The 20,639-nt window shown below is 41.4% G+C and overlaps 1 protein-coding gene across 3 annotated transcripts; it reads left to right on the plus strand.

The window, feature by feature from the left end:
- The first annotated feature begins 357 nt into the window (after positions 1-357).
- On the plus strand, positions 358-20,484 carry LOC105013390 (nischarin). Of its 3 annotated transcripts, XM_029113390.2 has the most exons (14): positions 360-1,164; positions 1,954-2,037; positions 2,487-2,669; positions 3,352-3,400; positions 4,234-4,397; positions 5,283-5,378; positions 5,474-5,569; positions 6,163-6,315; positions 9,484-9,552; positions 9,776-9,961; positions 13,986-14,114; positions 14,371-14,487; positions 19,001-19,150; positions 20,401-20,483. In XM_029113390.2, the coding sequence occupies exons 1-14, from the start codon at positions 1,087-1,089 to the stop codon at positions 20,404-20,406; spliced, it is 1,560 nt and encodes a 519-aa protein (XP_028969223.2). In that variant the 5' UTR covers positions 360-1,086; the 3' UTR covers positions 20,407-20,483. The 3 variants fall into 3 exon arrangements, with proteins under 3 accessions (XP_028969225.2, XP_028969229.2, XP_028969223.2); XM_029113392.2 differs by lacking the exon at positions 19,001-19,150 and having other exon boundaries at positions 358-1,164; positions 20,401-20,484; XM_029113396.2 differs by lacking the exon at positions 20,401-20,483 and having other exon boundaries at positions 358-1,164; positions 19,006-19,089.
- The last annotated feature ends 155 nt before the right edge of the window (positions 20,485-20,639 follow it).

Here is a 20,639-nt window from a genome sequence, read left to right on the forward strand (position 1 = left end):
GTCACGTACTCATCTGCACGTACTCGAAAAATATTGATCCCCTCACCACTACTCACGCACGAACGACACACACGGTACCTATATGATTATATGAATCGGAGTTTTTAATCATGTTCCTTTCTAATTAAAAGTGGTATGAGAATCTGCTAATACTCAGTTGTATTAGTCTTACAACAAAATGTTTCATAACATATGTTTGGTCTCATTGAAGATGGCTACTTAGCAGTAAACAATAGTCTACGTGAGAGAGAATTGTTGGGGGTGACGTTTGGACAACTGTGTTTGGCCTGTGTCTTCTACCGTGCAAATGCAAACTTGCATGTGGTACATAAGATTGTCGATAAAGAAAAGTGTTCCTGGCCAGTGATGTTTATTAGAGAAATTAAAATTCAGGCCTACTAATTATATAAAACAAATACAATATTTGTAATTTGGGCCATTATCAATGCTATCTACCCATACTTCTGGATTCATTGCGTTATCATTTTTACATGGGGCTTTTAACATTGCATTAATTAATGATAGTCACATGGCTCGTACATTTTTTTACTTTAGCCGAATTTACTTAGTTAAATAGACAAATTATCATTGCCTGGCTAGCTAAATTAAACGACTAATCAAAAGTAATGCAAGTTGCTTTGAAACTAATAAAACAATGTCAGCGTTCATGTAGGGTAGTTTGTGGTTGAACCCACAACACATTCGCGTTGGGCTGCACTGTTGACAGCCTCGACTATGCACAGACTGTAATTTCTATAATGCTAAACGTATTGATAATGGGTCGTGTAATACAATCTTTATTAAAAGGTGCAGTAGTTACAATAGTTAGTATATTGATTAATTAAGCTACTAACAGGGAAAGTGCAGATATTGGCAAGATGGCATCCTGTTCACACAAATCAGATGCTTTGAATAAAGTTTTCCGGGATTGAAACAGACGGCAGCTGGTATCTGTCACAACAATGTCGGGGAGAAAACGCGCTAGCACCTGAAGACAGAACTGTACCGTTATATATCCCCGAGGACCCTAGCTAAAACGAAACGGACCAGTTCATCTGATTGTGTATGTGACAACGCGATTTCAAGATGGATACGGCTGCATTTTCCGAGGATGTAGACAAAAAGGTTTTCATCGTTGGATCAGAGCTCGTGGAAAATTACACTGTAGGTGAATGTAGCTAGGTAGCAAATTACCTAAACGTACTATAGTCTAGCTAAATATAACTGCTTTAGAACTGCACGTGATCTACAATTTAATTGTGCTGTTATCATTACATTAAATTGCATGATCATCACTTGCTAGCTTCGTGGTTGTACTCTGTGAGAGTCAACGTTAGTTAGCTAACTAAATTAGGTAGCTAGCTAACCAGTATCCAGTAAACTAGTAGCTGATATTGTGAAGCACATCACCATTTTCATGTTGTCCGGTAGTTTACTATTACATGTTTTATGATGTTCAAAACTAATTAGCTAACTCACGCTGTCTTGTTGGTCCTGATGTTCATCATAGTTATTTAGATTGCTAGTAGTTGTACAGTACACAAAGCCAAATACTAGCTACTACAGAGGTAGTTAGCTCACTACCTCTGCTAGTATCTGGACAATTGTCTGTCATGGTACTACCGGATGACTGCCACTGATACAGATTTGTTACTGGGGCCTATGTTATGATCATATATTAGTATTGGTAAATACTAATATATTTACTGTGTAAGAAAATAACGATAAGAATTTTCTCCTAATATTTAGAGGACATATTGATACGATCCATATCACAAGTTTACTAATAACTCAGTTGTTATCATTTTGAACTCTTTTAGTAATTTGTGGGGTAATATTAACCCATGAGAGAAACAGTGAGTAACAATACCGCTGTTTTTGACTGGGTTAGTTCAGTAATAAAACTGGACCGAATTCATATTCAAAATGTGATTTGATTAATGTGTTTTCCAGGTGTACATCATTGAGGTGACTGTTGGGAATCACAAATGGACCATTAAACACCGGTACAGTGATTTCCATGACTTGCACGAAAGAGTAAGTGACTTGAATTAGGCATAACATAATGTTGTTATATGGACTTGAATTAGGCATAACATAATGTTGTTATATGGACTTGAATTAGGCATAACATAATGTTGTTATATGGACTTGAATTAGGCATAACATAATGTTGTTATATGAACTTGAATTAGGCATAACATAATGTTGTTATATGGACTTGAATTAGGTATAACATAATGTTGTTATGGACTTGAATTAGGCATAACATAATGTTGTTATGGACTTGAATTAGGTATAACATAATGTTGTTATGGACTTGAATTAGGCATAACATAATGTTGTTATGGACTTGAATTAGGCATAAAATAATGTTGTTATGGACTTGCACCACACAGTGTATTTTCTGTTCTGTTTATGCAAGCTGGAACTATGTATTAATTTTGACCGTTTCTTGATTATACAAATATTTTGCTTCCCTTAAGCTCACAGCTGAAAAGAAGATAGATAAACCCTTACTACCACCTAAGAAGATAATTGGTAAAAATTCTAAAAGTATTGTAGAGAAACGTCAGAAGGAACTTGAAGTATACCTGCAAACACTGCTGGTCACGTTTCCTGTGGCTGCCCCCAAAGTATTGTCTTGCTTTTTGCATTTCCACCAATATGTAAGTATAAACACACACACACACACATGCATGCATACATACATCTGTCTTGTTAATCAATAATCAGATTAGTTTTTTACTTGTGTGTGCACATTGGTCAGATCAGGCATGTGCAATTTCATGGTCTGTTCATAGCAGGTACAGTTATCAAATATTATCAAGGCATGTTTTGACTTGTCGTAATATTTCTTTTTATTGATAATTAGTTCTCCGGTTGTTCCGAACATAATTTTCACATCACATCGTTTTAGTTTTAGGAAATCAGATAAAGATAAAACAGTAATTGTTCAAATAACAAACCAAAAGCAACATATCATTTGAGATCACATAATGGCAACCAAGGGATACACTGCTTTAATATGTTGTTGCTGTGTTTTTATGTTTTAATATGTTACTGCTATATTTTAAACATTAGTATGTTGTTTCTGTATTTTAAACTTTAATACATTATTGCTGTATTTTGCACTTTAATATGTTACTGCTGTATTTTGAACTATGATGTGTTATTTCAGAACTCTACTGCTAGTCAATTTGAAAGACATTGAATGATAGACACATGACCAGAATTAATGAGATCAGAAGAGAATACTCTCTTAGTCTTTCATCTTCTAGCCTTTCTATGTAAAGGAATGTCCTTACCAAAGTCTTGGTTGATGTCATTTTCTTCTTTCTGTGTCTTCAGGAAATCAGTGGAATCACAGCTGCTTTAGCAGAAGAGCTGTTCCATAAAGGTTGCTTGCATTTTTCAGAAATTACAATCTAATCAGGCCATTACACTAAAATATAATTATAGTAATTTGAGTATGTAGATGCAATATACAAGGACAGAATTGAAAATAATTAAGAAAATACAAAAATATGAAGGAATATATTTTTCTGGTATTTGGATGTATTTAAAAATAAACAAGTCATTATGTAACATTTAGACTAGACTCTGTACAGTAACATAGAGTCAGTAGCTGGCTGTTTAATACTGTACAGTAACATACATTCTTTAGCTGGCGGTCTAAATAATACTGTACAATAACATACAGACAGTAGCTGTCTAAATAATGCTGTACAGTAACATTCAGTCAGTAGCTGTAAGTCTATATAATGTGGTATAGTAACATACAGTCAGTAGCTGGCAGTCTACGTAATTGTGTACAGTAACATACAGTCAGTAGCTGGCAGTCTATATAATGTTGTACAGTAACATGCAGTCAGTAGCTGGCGGTCTAAATGCTGTACATTAACATACAGTCAGTAGTTGGTAGTCTATATAATGCTGTACAGTAACATACAGTCAGTAGCTGATAGTCTATATAATGTGGTATAGTAACATACAGTCAGTAGCTGGCAGTCTATATAATGTTGTACAGTAACATACAGTCAGTAGCTGGATGTCTAAATAATTATGTACAGCAACATACAGTCAGTAGCTGGCAGTCTATATAATTTTGTACAGTAACATAAAGTCAGTAGCTGTCTAACTAATGCTGTACAGTAACATACAGTCAGTAGCTGACTGCATGTCTAAACATGCTGACTGCATGTCTAGTCTAAATAATGCTGTCCCTCCCAGGAGAGGTGTTGCTGCTGGCAGGAGAGGTGTTCACGCTGCGCCCCCTCCAGCTGTACGCCATCACCCAGCAGCTTAAGCTGGCGAAGCCCACATGCTCTAGTGGAGATGCCAAGGCAGACATGGGTCACATCCTGGACTTTACCTGCAGACTCAAATACCTCAAGGTGAACTGCCTGTCTGATTGACTGACTGTCTGAATAATTGTCTGTCTAATTTTTGTACGTTGCCAAATTTATGTGGAGAATAATAATGAAAAGCTTTAATAAGTTTATATAAGTGAAAACAAAAAAAATTACAACTTTGCAATTTTATGTAGACTTTTAAAAAGATAAAAACATTGTATCATTGCCTGTCCTTCAGATTGTGGTAAATAGAAGACTGTCCAGGAACTTTTGGCTTACTATTTTCAGAGTACTATGGTTGCGGCCATAATAATCTTCTCGCATACTTATTTGGAGTACTATCTAGTATGCAAGTATGCGATTTGTGACTCAGCCTCTGTGTGTTCACACGGTAATGTAGTTTCATGCCCTTTTATGGGGACTGGTGGGCCGTTTACCTATGCTGATTAGGAACAACTGGCACACGCTTATAATTTAGGAGGACAACAGGATTCGTCATTAGAAGAACATAGGCACGAACAGTTCTGCGGTTTGAGACTTTTATTAGCCCTTTTTTCAATAACAAGTTAATTAAAAAACGTAGGAAGTTATTGGTGAATGAGGCCCATAGTTTTCAGTAAGTCTTGAAATCATCAATATAAAATACTGCAAAGTTATTTCCCCAGGTTACTGTGCACCCTGATGCCTCTGTAATATTTTAGCTCAAATTTATCACCGCTCTAAAATAATGTGATTTTCAGTGCTCTTTGGTTTAATAATTTATTAATGAACTATTGAACATTTTCAGGACTAAGTTTTTGGTTCAAGCATTTCATTCAAGATGCATCTGCCTTTCTCTTTCTGTGTTTAACTGTTGCTAAAATGTGTGTGTCAGTGCAACTGTACCTTTCTAAACTACAAGGATTGTGTCTTGACTTCCCCTTTCAGATCTCAGGAACTAGAGGAGTGGTGGGAACCAGTAACATCCAAGAGGACGGCCTAACATTTGACCTTTCTATCTTCAAAGCTCTTCTACAGATAGAGGTTAGGAAGATGACCCATATTTTGTTTGGTTGGTTAGTAGTTTTGTTAGCATAGCAGCACCCATTGGTAATTGTCTCATGCTCTTTGTTTTCCAGATAAATGACTGCAATTCCTCCCAGATCATTGGACTGCCTACTCTGAAACCCTGTCTGGCCACACTGAATGTCCACCGTTCTGTGTCTTCCATGATGGTAACCCATACACAATATGTTCCTGCAGTCTGTCCCTGCGGTCTGTATGTCTGCTCATTAAACCAAATAGGTGGTTTATGGTGATAATGGATGTTTGGACGGCATTAATACACAGTAAAAAAAGAGAACAAAAGCAAAAAAAAACTAACATTAAGTTGGCATCAACCAACTAGAAATGTACTGTTTTATGACAGACCAGGACATCCCTGTCTATACAGGTTGTTCTCTTTTTTACTGTGTATTAATGCCGTCCAAACATCCATTATCACCATAAACCACCTATTTGGTTTAATGAGCAGACATACAGACCGCAGGGACAGACTGAAAGGACAGACTGCAGGGACAGACCAAAGTGTCTGTCTGTGAGTTAGAGTTAAAGTTTGTGTGTATCTGTGTCTGTGTCTGTTGAGTGTTGTTAAATCTCTACAGACCCCTCTCTGTTGAGTGTTGTTAAATCTCTACAGACCCCTCTCTGTTGAGTGTTGTTAAATCTCTACAGACCCCTCTCTGTTGAGTGTTGTTAAATCTCTACAGACCCCTCTCTGTTGAGTGTTGTTAAATCTCTACAGACCCCTCTCTGTTGTGTGTTGTAGGACCTGCTGGTCCCAGAGGCCAGTGAGTTTCCCCTCTGGGTAGCGGAGGGTGTGTCTACAGACTGTCCTGTCACCACCGTCATTCCTACCTGGAAGACCCTCACCACCCTGGACATGAGCCACAATCACATACGTTGCATAGACCATTCGGTGGTGAGACACTATAGTGTAACCTAGTCCCTAATTTACTACTGTAACCTACTCCCTAATTCACTACTGTAACCTAGTCCCTAATTCACTACTGTAACCTAGTCCCTAATTCACTACTGTAACCTAGTCCCTAATTCACTACTGTAACCTAGTCCCTAATTCACTACTATAACCTAGTCCCTAATTCACTACTGTAACCTAGTCCCTAATTCACTACTATAACCTAGTCCCTAATTCACTACTGTAACCTAGTCCCTAATTCACTAATGTAACCTAGTCCCTAATTCACTACTATAACCTAGTCCCTAATTCAATACTCTAACCTAGTCCCTAATTCAATACTCTAACCTATTCCCTAATTCACTACTGTAACCTAGTCTCTAATTCACAACTGTAACCTAGTCTCTAATTCACTACTATAACCTAGTTCCAACACTACTGTAACCTAGTCCCAACTACACTACTGTAACCTAGTCCCTAACACACTACTCTAACCTAGCCCCTAATAAACCTCTGTAACTTAGTCCCTAACACACTACTATAACCTAGTCCCTAACACACTACTATAACCTAGTCCCTAATATACTACAGTAACCTAGTCCCTAACACGCTACTATAACCTAGTCGCTAAATCACTACTGTAACCTAGTCCCTAATTCACTACTGTAACCTAGTCCCTAATTCACTACTGTAACCTAGTCCCAACACTACTGTAACCTAGTCCCAACACTACTGTAACCTAGTCCCTAATAGTCTACTATAACCTAGACTACTATAAGTTGGTCCCTACTATACTACTATAACCTAGCCTCTAATATACAATAAACCTTGTTTCCCAAAAAGTTGGTTAGCTGTGTAAAATGAAATTAAAAGCAGAATGCAATGATGTACAAATCATTTATAACCTATATTCAGTAGAATATAGTACAAAATGTTGAAACTGACGAAGGTTATTGTTCCTTGAAAAATATATGTCCACTTTGAATTTGATGCCAGCAACATGTTTCAAAAAAGCTGGGAAAGGGGCAACAAAAGACTGGAAAAGTTGATGAATACAAAAAAAGAACCTGGTGTAATATCACACAACTAATTAGGTTCATTGGCAACAAGTCCGTAAAATGACTGGGTATAAAAAGAACATCCCAGAGAGGATGAGTCTGTCAGAACTAAAGATGGGGAGGGATTCACTACTCTGAAAGACTACGCTGGCAAATAATGCTACAATTTAAGAATAATGTTTCTTAATGTGAAATTGCAAAGAGTTTGGAGATCTCAACCACTGAGAATGTACAGTACATAATGTAATTAAAAGATTCCCAGAATCTGGAGAAATCTCTACACAACGGACAAGGCTAAAAACCAATATTGGATGGCTGTGATCTTCGTGCCCTCAGGCAGCACTGTATTAAAAACAGACATGATTCTGTAGTGGACATCACTGCATGGGTTCAGTAACATCCACAGTCTGTGAACACAGTATGTCGCTGCATCTACAATTGCAAGTTAAAACTCTGCCATGCAAAGAAGAAACCAGTTATGAACAAGATCCAGAAACACTGCTGCCTTCTCTGGGCCTGAGCTCATTTAAGATGGACAGATTGTCCTGTGGTCTGACAAATCCAAACTGTAAATAATTTTTGCGAATCATGGACGCCGCGTCCTCTGGACTAAAAAGGAAAGGGACCATCCGGCTTGTTATCAGCGCACTGTTCTAGTGCCCTTTGAAATCATCTGGCACATTATGAAACGTAAAATACGACAAAGGAGACCCTGAACTGTTGAGCAGCTGAAATCCTATATCAAACAAGAATAGGAAAAAGATTCACGTTCAAAACTACAACAACTGGTCTCCTCAGTTCCCAAACACTTACAGAGTGTTGTTAAAAGAAGAGGTGATGCAACCCAAATTGAAAATGGGCATATATTTTTCCAAAACCTATAACATTTCAATATTTCTTGTGTTGTCTTTGTACTATTTTCAATTAAATATAGGGATGAAATTATTTCAACATGAATGCATTCTTGCCTCAAGTGGAGGAGTTTAAGTATCTAGGGGTCTTGTTCACGAGTGAGGGAAGGATGGAACGGGAGATTGACAGACGGATCGGTGCAGCTTCTGCAGTAATGAGGTCGATGTATCGGTCTGTCGTGGTGAAGAAAGAGCTGAGCCGCAAGGCGAAGCTCTCAATTTACCGGTCAATCTACATTCCTACTCTCACCTATGGTCATGAGCTTTGGGTCATGACCGAAAGGACAAGTTCCCGGATACAGGCAGCCGAAATGAGCTTTCTCCGCTGGGTGGCTGGGCGATCCCTTAGAGATAGGGTGAGAAGCTCGGTCACCCGGGAGGAGCTCATAGTAGAGCCGCTGCTCCTCCACATCGAGAGGGGTCAGCTGAGGTGGTTTGGGCATCTGTTCCGGAAGGTGTTTCCGGGCCCGTCCCACTGGGAGGAGACCCCGGGGAAGACCTAGGACACGCTGGAGGGACTTTGTCTCCCGGCTGGCCTGGGAACGCCTCGGTGTCCCCCCGGAAGAGCTGGAGGAAGTGTCTGGGGAGAGGGAAGTCTGGGCATCTCTGCTTAGACTGCTGCCCCCGCGACCCGGCCCCGGATATGCGGAAGAAGATGAATGCATTTTGTTTTATCTGCATTTTACGCAGTGTCCCAACATTTTTAGAAGCAGGGTTGTAAATAGACTTATATAACCTAACCTCTCTGACACACGACCACATAAGGGCCAATAATGATTTTCTATTTCTCAATCAATCAATCAAATTTATTTATAAAGCCCTTTTTACATCAGCAGATGTCACAAAGTGCTTTTACAAAACACCTGGCCTTAAACCCCAAGGAGCAAACAACAGTAGTGTTGAATTTCAACTCAAGACAACAAGGTTGCAGAGGTACAATGTAAAAATACACATTCTCAGTTGTTGACCTTGTATGGTGTTACAAGAAATGTACAGCTCTGTCAAAAACAATATAAGACAGTTTGTATATTAATGGACGTTAAATAAATGCTTGTGGTGACCGACTGTGTGTGTGTGTGTGTGTGTGTGTGTGTGTGTGAATGTGGAACATACTACCTGGCTGCCACTAGGTCAGGAAAAGTATACTGTCTGTCTGATTATGGAAAAGCGTTCAGCAAACATTTCTTTGTGCTGATTTTCAGAAACTGATACCAGAAGTTGAATTCTTAGATCTCAGTTACAACCAGCTGTCAGTGGTGGATCACCTCCAGGTGGGTGGAGACCTTAGCCGTACACGGTTCAGAGCTGCATAGATACACTTCGCTTTACCCTCAATAGAAGACGTCTCTATCTTGTTGACGTTTTTGGTGTGTTGCTTTTAATTAATGAATTACGGTAAATTACTGAGCCACGTACAATATTACAGTAACACTATTTGATGGATGTTAACCCTACGAGCAGAAGATGTTAAGCCAACATCTGGTTTCATTTCAGCACCTGTACAACCTCGTCCACCTGGACCTGTCCTACAACAGACTAACAGGATTAGAGGGGGTCCACACCAGACTAGGCAACATCAAGACACTCAACCTGGCTGGCAACCAAATGGACAGCCTGGCCGGCCTCTCCAAACTCTACTCTCTAGTCAACCTGGACCTCAGCTCCAACCGACTAGGACAGGTAGGAAAACTAATCAATTAACCCAGTGTTTCCCAATCCTGGTCCTGGGGACCCCAAGTGGTGCACATTTCTGTTTTTGCCCTAACACTCACACACCTGATTCAAAATTAAAGGCTTGATGATAGGTTTATTATGTCATTTAAGTGTGTACATGGTAGGGCAACATTTGAATCAGGTGTGTGAGTGCTTTTGTAAAAACAAAAAGTGCACCCCTTTTGGTCCCCAGGACCAGGATTAAGAAACACAAAATAAACCAAGCGGGACCTCAGCTCCAATAGACTTGTAATGGGAAGGGTAATTTATCAGTCAGTCTGCCCCACATAACGATGTGTTGAAAACCAAACCTACCAACTCTGTTGTCACAAGTTACTGACTGTGCTTTCAGACTGCTGGAGTGGCGAGCAGATCAGTTCTCAATGTGGCCCTGAGAAATAATAATACAAGCTTGAAATACAAATGAATATGTGTTTATGTCTATATATTCATTCGTTCATTCATCATCTTCCGCTTATCCGGGGCCGGGTCGCGGGGGCAGCAGTCTAAGCAGAGATGCCCAGACTTCCCTCTCCCCAGACACTTCCTCCAGCTCTTCCGGGGGGACACAGAGGCGTTCCCTGGCCAGCCGGGAGACATAGTCCCTCCAGCGCAGGGGTGTCCAAACTATTCCACGGAGGGCCGTGTGTCTGCAGGTTTTCGCTTTCTCCTTGTACTTGATTGACTAATTAGGTTACTAATTGGTTAGTTTCGACCCTCACCTGGTTGTGTAGGTGTGAACTGGGAACCCATTTATAGGAAAAACCAAAAACGTGCAGACACCGTCCCAGTGCATGCTGAAGGTCCTGGTTTGAAGGGGCCAACACGACAACATCATCCGCAAAGAGCAGAGACAAAATCGTGTGGTCCCCAAACCTGACACCCTCCGGCCCCTGGCTGCACCTAGAAATTCAGAAATGCAGCCCTGCCGGAGTCCAAGACCTTCCTAAGACCTTCTCTCACTTTCACTGAAAAGCAGAAAAGCTAATCCACTCATTTGTTTTCCCCAGAATTGATTATGGGAATGCAGTACTAGGGGGCCTGCCAGCAAATTCTATTAATAAAATACAGCTCATCCAAAACTGCGCTGCAAGGATCCTCAGACAATAAAAACATTCTCTCCTAGCTGACCTTCATCACAGCTCTCCTAGCTGACCTTCATCGCAGCTCTCCTAGCTGACCTTCATCGCACCTCTCCTTGTTGACCTTCATGGGCTTCCTGTCCCTCAAAGAACTAACTTTAAAATAATCCTTTTAGTCTATAAAGCTATTGATGATTACTTATCTGACCTGCTCTCCCCCATGAACCTCTGCGCCATCTACGGTCTAGCAACGTCAATCTGCTCAAGGAACCCGGAACTCGGCTTTGAAAAATTGGAGACTGTGCCTTTTCTTTCATTGGACTTCTGGAACTCCCTTCCTAACAGTCTCAGGGCTGCACAGACAGTCATGGCTTTTAAAGCATGAGACACACCTCTATCAGTTGGCCTACCTTTCCCTTTAATTAAATTATATTGTACATTTTGTATATTATGAATTATAATTTAAATTTGCTGAATTATCATTGTAGTTTAATGTAGACACATTAGATTTTCTGATCTAGACTGGAAGGATGTAGGGTGAGGTTTCATCACCTGATATGACTAATGAATCATTATGTTCCTCAGATGATTCTTCCTTTAGGGAATTCTTCCTGGCCACTGAACTTCTGCTTTTGTTTTCTCAAGGCCAGGTTATTCTGAACCTGATATGACTAATGAATCGTTATGTTCCTCAGATGATTCTTCCTTTAGGGAATTCTTCTTGGCCACTGAACTTCTGCTTTTGTTTTCTCAAGGCCAGGTTATTCTGAGCCTGGTATGACTGATGAATCGTTATGTTCCTCAGATGATTATTCCTTTAGGGAATTCTTCCTGGCCACTGAACTTCTGCTTTTGTTTTCTCAAGGCCAGGTCATTCTGAACCTGTTTGAATTCTGACATAACAAGGGCCAGTCCATTGTTTGACCCTGAACTATTCCTGGGTGCTTTTTGAAGTGTGTTTTGACAGAGAACTTTAAAACTTCTAGTGCCACAGGCAGCAAAACAACCCCAAAACATCACTGAACCTCCTCCATGTTTGACTGTGGGGAAGGTGTTCTTTACTGAACCTCCTCCATGTTTGACTGTGGGGAAGGTGTTCTTTACTGAACCTCCTCCATGTTTGACTGTGGGGAAGGTGTTCTTTACTGAACCTCCTCCATGTTTGACTGTGGGGAAGGTGTTCTTTACTGAACCTCCTCCATGTTTGACTGTGGGGAAGGTGTTCTTTACGGAACCTCCTCCATGTTTGACTGTGGGGAAGGTGTTCTTTACGGAACCTCCTCCATGTTTGACTGTGGGGAAGGTGTTCTTTACTGAACCTCCTCCATGTTTGACTGTGGGGAAGGTGTTCTTTACTGAACCTCCTCCATGTTTGACTGTGGGGAAGGTGTTCTTTACTGAACCTCCTCCATGTTTGACTGTGGGGAAGGTGTTCTTTACTGAACCTCCTCCATGTTTGACTGTGGGGAAGGTGTTCTTTACTGAACCTCCTCCATATTTGACAGAGGGAAGGTGTTCTTTACTGAACCTCCTCCATGTTTGACTGTGGGGAAGGTGTTCTTTACGGAACCTCCTCCATGTTTGACTGTGGGGAAGGTGTTCTTTACGGAACCTCCTCCATGTTTGACTGTGGGGAAGGTGTTCTTTACTGAACCTCCTCCATGTTTGACTGTGGGGAAGGTGTTCTTTACTGAACCTCCTCCATGTTTGACTCAGGAGGTGTTCTTTACTGAACCTCCTCCATGTTTGACTGTGGGGAAGGTGTTCTTTACTGAACCTCCTCCATGTTTGACTGTGGGGAAGGTGTTCTTTACTGAACCTCCTCCATGTTTGACTGTGGGGAAGGTGTTCTTTACGGAACCTCCTCCATGTTTGACTGTGGGGAAGGTGTTCTTTACTGAACCTCCTCCATGTTTGACTGCGAGGGAGGTGTTGTTTTCTTTGAAGGCTTCATTCTTTTTTTTCTATAAATAAATGTTCTGCTTTAAGTTATAATTAGTCTTGATTGTCCCAAAAGAATTGTGGCATGTTGATGTGTTTTGACAAACTGCCATCAGGAATTCTTATGCCTTTGTCTCAGCAGTTGGTCTTCTACCATACAATCCCTTTTCAATGAGTTAGCGATGGATGGTGTGACTCTGTCGTACCTGGTGTCTGAAGATCAGTTTAAATCTGTTGGGCAGTTGATCTGAGGCGATTTTTCGACAATACGAATAATGCTTTGCCAGGATCTTCCATCAGGTTCTCTTGTGGTCACGTCCAGGGAGGTTGGCTACTGTGGCAACAGGTTCTTTTGTGATCACGTCCATGGAGGTTGACTACCTTGGCATCAGGTTCTCTTGTGGTCACGTCCAGGGAGGTTGGCTACTGTAGCAACAGGTTCTTTTGTGGTCATGTCCAGGGAGGTTGACTACCTTGGCATCAGGTTCTCTTGTGGTCACATCCATGGAGATTGACTACCGTGGCATGGACCTTAAACGTCCTGATAACGTAACGTACTTTCCAATTGCAGGCACTTGCAATTCACCCCAGGGGAGTTTAGTTCCACAGTAAAGAAGAATCATCTATTAACTCTATTATAACGTATTATTATAATTAATACTATAAGGTGCTAACTATATTGTTGGGTCATTTTTGGATTCTTTGTGAAATAAGCTCATTTTTAGTTAATTATTCTGACAGTATGTATGTGGATACCAAAAGATAAAAAAAATTCAACCGTATTCTAGAAATAGCTCATTATGTGAATAAAGTGTCAGTGTACTTTTGGCCATATATTTATGTGCATTCGTCTAGAAAAATCTAACATGTTAATTATTCATGCGATGTGTTATAAATATAAAAGCAACGTTCATCTTTGGTCCATCTAAACTGAAAATAATGAATGGATGTTGTCTGGGTGGTATCAGCTGGAGGAGGTCCGGTACATCGGACCCCTGCCCTGCCTGGAGAGGCTGAGTCTGGCTGACAATCCCCTGTGCATCGTCCCGGACTACAGAACCAAGGTGCTGGCTCAGTTCTGGGACCGGGCCTCAGAGGTATGAACAAACACTCACCAGTTCTGATGTATATGTTTTGGTTTATTTCCTGCCTGTTGATGTGGTTCTGATGTATATGTTTTGGTTTATTTCCTGCCTGTTGATGTGGTTCTGACAATATGTTTTGGTTTATTTCCTGCCTGTTGATGTGGTTCTGATGTATATGTTTTGGTTTATTTCCTGCCTGTTGATGTGGTTCTGACAATATGTTTTGGTTTATTTCCTGCCTGTTGATGTGGTTCTGCGTGTCTGGAAGGTGTGTTTGGACAGCTCCGCCCCGACGGAGAAGGAGCTGGACACGGTGGAGGTGTTAAAAGCCATTCAGAAAGCCAAAGAAGCCAAAGGCCGAATGTCCAACAATAATGACAAGAAGGTAGTGTAACTGAACTGGATACACCTTTTATTGATCATTGGTATCTGAAGAACATTCTTAAAACTTGAGCCCTAGCAGAACTTCTGAAAACATCTGAATTGTGCTTCTTCAGAATACATCATTGTTACCTGGTATTCAGATCCTGGTTCTCAGCGTACCAACAATGGGGGGGGGGGGGGGGGGGTTGCCTTTGCTCGCCTTGCTCTTGCGACTCCTTGTGGTAGATTTTGATGCTGTCAATCCTGCCAGAAGTTGCAGTGACGTGGCAAAGCCATAAGCACAAATTGGACTGAAATCAGGGGTAGGAGAAATTTGGTTAACCGTTGTGTTTTGCTGGCGTGTGTCTGGGACCTCCAGGGGGTGGAGTCAGTGTGCTGTAGACAAACATTGTCCTAAAAGTGGTTATTAACACACCTCTTTTAGTTTTACCATTTGTTTGCTTTTTGAATGGCTAATTATTTACTGGGCTTTTCCCTGTGACTGATAGAAAATATCAGCTTGGATCATTTGTCAATCTGACTACAGCTTGTTTATTTTTTAGGTGTTTGGTGATTCAGGGCTGTATATCTCTACTTAATAACCGTAATCAAATTCTGTGTAGCCTTTTAAATGGACTGAAGACTCAGATGGTTGTGATTAAACAAAGCTTGAGCCAGCTGGTTGAAATCCAAACACCTACCTGCTCATCATCACTATGACGACTGCCATACAGTACGAATGTTGCATCGTAATTTGATAATTCTCATTGTGGAAATTATTCTGCACAGTAGGACATGCAAAACTGAAGAGTATTTGAAAGGGTTTTTAAATATTGTAATTTACAATTTAAAGTCAGACTTGATTTGTCCTGTTAATATTTTTTTCAGAACATATAAAAAAGTTATTATTTTCCATTGCCTGTCACTGTGTGAAAATGGCTCAAATGAAGATACAGCATCAGTAGCTACATGCTTCTCCGCCTTTCCAGCCTCATAATCAACAACTGAGGATCCTCCTTAATTTCCACCACAGGGACAATAGAGTGGATCTACACTGAACAAGTTGTCTGCTCAATGACAATGCAGCCAGTGTTGTTCCAGATTTGGTTCATACTCGTCTCCAGGCACTGAGGGAGATCCTTCTCTGTTGAGATTCTAAACATCTTCTCAACTTCAGGAACAACAAAACGCTTTTTTATGTTGATTGCCAAAGTATTTAAACACCCAAGTTAATACAGATGCAGTTGTTCTTGAGTTGGTCTCTTTGTGTTTTGTATACCTGGATTGTACAAGATTTGCCCACCAATTTCTATGTTTATTATATTTTTTTACTTCAGGCTCAGTCTAGTAGCAGTAGTTGTTGATCATTCCTAGACAGCCTTTGTCAAGTCTTGACATAGATTATGCAGCCAATTCAAGTCAAAACTATAATTAGACCACCCTGGAATATTGAACCATCTTTTCTTGTCTGTACACGCCTCCAGCTCTTCACTTACGCTAGTATTGTTGAGTAACTACAGTGATGTTGTTTGATTCTCAGTATTGTCGTCATGGCTGTTAAACCTTTGTTGTGAAATCCCTGAGTTTTCCTTCTTGCACGTCAGCTCCTTTAGGAAGGAGGGCTGTCTGTATACTCACTGGATGTCCTGTTAAACCATCCAACGCCTAATGAGTTACTTTGACATGCCTGTATGAATGTACTCTTCTACATATCGGTGTCCTTCTTTGTGAGGCTTTGGAAAATGTCCCCGGCCTTTGTGGCAGAATCTGTGCCCGAGGAACCGTACAGATAATTGTATGTTGAGTACAGTGTTGCGTTAGTCATTCAGAAGTCAGAGTAAGCACTATTGTTGCAGACGCAGTGACTCCGTGCAACTTATTACGTGATTTGTGAAACAAATGTTTACCCCTGACTCTGTTTAAGCTCCTCATAACACAGGGTGTGAATTTGTATTCACCTACGACATTACAACTATTCATTTTTAATTCATTTGTAAATGTTTAATTTTTTTTTACTTCCAGTTGGATATTATACAATATAGACTTATATTAGTGACACAATCTACAGCTCCGTAAAAAATTAAGAGACCACTGCTCCTTTTTCTTTCCTTTTCAAAAAGTCGAAAAGGAAGGTTTTGAGTGAGGAACAGAAGGGTTAAAATTAAGAGACCACTGCAAATTGAACGGTTCTGTCCCTCACTCAAAACTTTTTTGGAAAGGAAAGAAAAAAGTGCAGTGGTCTCAATTTGTTCCGGAGCTGTAGATATTGTCAATTTGCAGTGAAAAAAAAGTCAAGGGACTTCTATCCTCTCTGAGGACCCTGTAACACATAAGCTGTGCTGCTGTAAACAGTTTCTGCTGTAGACTGGGTGGGTTAGCTCAGTGTCGTGGTTTGAGTCCCTGTATATTGTGCTGTAGACTGGGTGGGTTAGCTCAGTGTCGTGGTTTGAGTCCCTGTATATTGTGCTGTAGACTGGGTGGGTTAGCTCAGTGTCATGGTTTGAGTCCCTGTATATTGTGCTGTAGACTGGGTGGGTTCGCTCTGTGTCGTGGTTTGAGTCCCTGTATCTTGTGCTGTAGACTGGGTGGGTTAGCTCAGTGTCGTGGTTTGAGTCCCTGTATCTTGTGCTGTAGACTGGGTGGGTTAGCTCAGTGTCGTGGTTTGAGTCCCTGTATATTGTGCTGTAGACTGGGTGGGTTCGCTCTGTGTCGTGGTTTGAGTCCCTGTATCTTGTGCGGTAGACTGGGTGGGTTAGCTCAGTGTCGTGGTTTGAGTCCCTGTATATTGTGCTGTAGACTGGGTGGGTTAGCTCAGTGTCATGGTTTGAGTCCCTGTATATTGTGCTGTAGACTGGGTGGGTTCGCTCTGTGTCGTGGTTTGAGTCCCTGTATCTTGTGCTGTAGACTGGGTGGGTTAGCTCAGTGTCGTGGTTTGAGTCCCTGTATCTTGTGCTGTAGACTGGGTGGGTTAGCTCAGTGTCATGGTTTGAGTCCCTGTATATTGTGCTGTAGACTGGGTGGGTTCGCTCTGTGTCGTGGTTTGAGTCCCTGTATCTTGTGCTGTAGACTGGGTGGGTTAGCTCAGTGTCGTGGTTTGAGTCCCTGTATCTTGTGCTGTAGACTGGGTGGGTTAGCTCAGTGTCGTGGTTTGAGTCCCTGTATCTTGTGCTGTAGACTGGGTGGGTTAGCTCAGTGTCGTGGTTTGAGTCCCTGTATCTTGTGCTGTAGACTGGGTGGGTTAGCTCAGTGTCGTGGTTTGAGTCCCTGTATCTTGTGCTGTAGACTGGGTGGGTTAGCTCAGTGTCGTGGTTTGAGTCCCTGTATCTTGTGCTGTAGACTGGGTGGGTTAGCTCAGTGTCATGGTTTGAGTCCCTGTATCTTGTGCTGTAGACTGGGTGGGTTAGCTCAGTGTCGTGGTTTGAGTCCCTGTATCTTGTGCTGTAGACTGGGTGGGTTAGCTCAGTGTCGTGGTTTGAGTCCCTGTATCTTGTGCTGTAGACTGGGTGGGTTCGCTCAGTGTCGTGGTTTGAGCTCCAGTCACTCTGATGTTTTTGCAAACAATGATCACTGTCTTGAATATTTGGTGTCTCTGTTAGTGCCATGTCTCACACCAGAGCACTCAGTGATGTCACTGCTGGTTCATCTTGACAGATTTCTGAGCTAACTAGTCCCCCTTGTGGCCATTTCTGAGAAATAATCTGAAACTAGAAATGTTGTTCTTTTTATTTTTAAAGAACCCTGAGTGCCACTTCTTCCACCTCCCATTACTGACAAAAATAAATTCATTTAAATGTTCCAAACCAGAACTATGGAATAATTTCCATCAAGCCATGTTTCCATTTCCATTTAATATCTTGCCATATACTGAATTTCTCTGTGGTATGTAAGGTATTTCACTGCTAGGGCTCAAGGATGGTGTGGTATTTTAGCTGAAATATCTCCACTAAGGGATGAGGCAGGGCACCTTGTTGAGTGCCTGGATACAGCAGTTAGCTACGCCATATTGGCAATATACCAGAGACCTAAAATGAATTAGACCCTGCTCATTAGTGCTTGGTCATTAAGAAATCTAGGGGCCTTGACAACATACCCAAATGATATGTTTCCTAGAGGTGTGGATTAATATGTCTCATGGCAAGTAGACACCCGTCTGTCAAATCCTTGAAATAGATTTTGCAATTGCATATGTAAACAAATATAAACATTGGATCCATGCAACATAATAATTAATAATCACATTTAGTTATACATTTCCAGCCAATAACCTTGTTAAGCATTATTGGATTATTTCACAAAAGTTGAAAAAAGACTGACTGTTATCTTGGCTAGCTTTTTTTCGTGGCTAGGTTCTCACAAGTCGATTTCATATGAAGCCATGTCTATATAGAGGTGTTGCCATCCAATATATGGGCAAGATAGGACATGTTGACATTTTCCACAAAAGTGAAGAGTTGATTCTTGCTGCGTTTGCTCTTTAACCACTTAGTAAGACATGATATCTTGACTAAAGTAAGGCCTGCTGATGTTTTTGTCAGATCAGTGAGGCCCCCAGAGGGTCCGTTGGTGGATCCCACAGGCCGTCCTCCTCTTCAGGCTCTGTCACTGCTGCCTCTTCCTCTTTCATCTCCACTGCCTCCGCCTCTGCCTCAGCCTCCGCCTCAGCTTGCTCCAGCCAAGGTAATCATGTATGTACCAGCCTGCTGGGTGGGGCCTGCTCCTCTCTCTATCTCCCTGTCACCGCCTCTGTTTTTACTGTTTCTTTTAGCAGCTCTGTAGCTGTGTTTGTGGTAAAGGTGAAGTTCATCTGTTTTTACCACCAGTTTCTTTTAGCAGCTCTGTAGCTGTTTTTGTGGTAAAGGTGAAGTTCATCTGTTTTTACCGCCAGTTTCTTTTATCAGCTCTGTAGCTGTGTTTGTGGTAAAGGTGAAGTTCATCTGTTTTTACCGCCAGTTTCTTTTAGCAGCTCTGTAGCTGTGTTTGTGGTAAAGGTGAAGTTCATCTGTTTTTACCACCAGTTTCTTTTAGCAGCTCTGTAGCTGTGTTTGTGGTAAAGGTGAAGTTCATCTGTTTTTACCACCAGTTTCTTTTAGCAGCTCTGTAGCTGTGTTTGTGGTAAAGGTGAAGTTCATCTGTTTTTCAAATGGCCCTTGGTCCACTCATTTTGTGCTGGAAATGTCTTGTCACATTTTGCTGGATTATTGCTCACCATTGCTAACCCCGTAGCCATCTTAGACAAAGCTCCCAATAATCCTGCTGATACACAATGACTCAGACCTCAAATTCACACTGTCAAAACAGTGCCGCTTGCTGAACACACTTTTTAAAGTGTAGTAGTTGTCATTTTGCTCCTCGGCACATTTTGCTTTTAAAATAAGATGAGACGGACTCTCCAAGTGAAGCTGTGATCTTAGTCTCTGCTTCTGGGTTCCCCTGTCTGACCCGGGTTCCCCTGTCTGACCCGGGTTCCCCTGTCTGACCCGGGTTCCCCTGTCTGACCCGGGTTCCCCTGTGTCATCCGGGTTCCCCTGTCTGACCTGGGTTCCCCTGTGTCATCCGGGTTCCCCTGTGTCATCCGGGTTCCCCTGTCTGACGCGGGTTCCCCTGTGTCAACCGGGTTCCCCTGTGTCATCAAGGCTGGATGTTCAGATCCTCTTTGTGGCATGCTGACTGTTCCCCCGGCTCCAACACTGAGTCTGTGCCCCAAGAGTGTGACCTCCACCGCCGTCTAAGACTTTCTGTTGGCTCTGAGTGGTGGGATAACGGGCCGAAGGGCTTGTCGAGGGGTTCATTGGGATGTGTATCAGAAGGGGGAGGTTTGGCCTTTGACTCTCCCGTGACTTCTGTGTATACATAATTGATTCATGAAATTGGGAGCGAAGAAAAAAAATAAAGCAGTACACCTTTCAGATAACAATTTCAACATGTTTTTCTCCAGATGTAATTTGTAGAGATGATGAGTTGGTTCCCCCACAAATATTGACCCCTGTGGATTTTGCACTTGATACCCCTGGATGCTACGATGATGTGAACACTGTGTCTTGTGAGGAACAGCTAACGGTGAGTCATCTGATATCTCAAGAAAGAACAAACACCATTACGTTTTCACAACTTATTTCATAATATGTCTATTATATTATTAAAGCGTTATAATGATTCTAGTGTTTTGTGTGTTTC

Source organism: Esox lucius, chromosome 2 (assembly GCF_011004845.1).
Source record: "Esox lucius isolate fEsoLuc1 chromosome 2, fEsoLuc1.pri, whole genome shotgun sequence".
In the NCBI taxonomy this organism is placed as follows: Eukaryota; Metazoa; Chordata; class Actinopteri; order Esociformes; family Esocidae; genus Esox; species Esox lucius.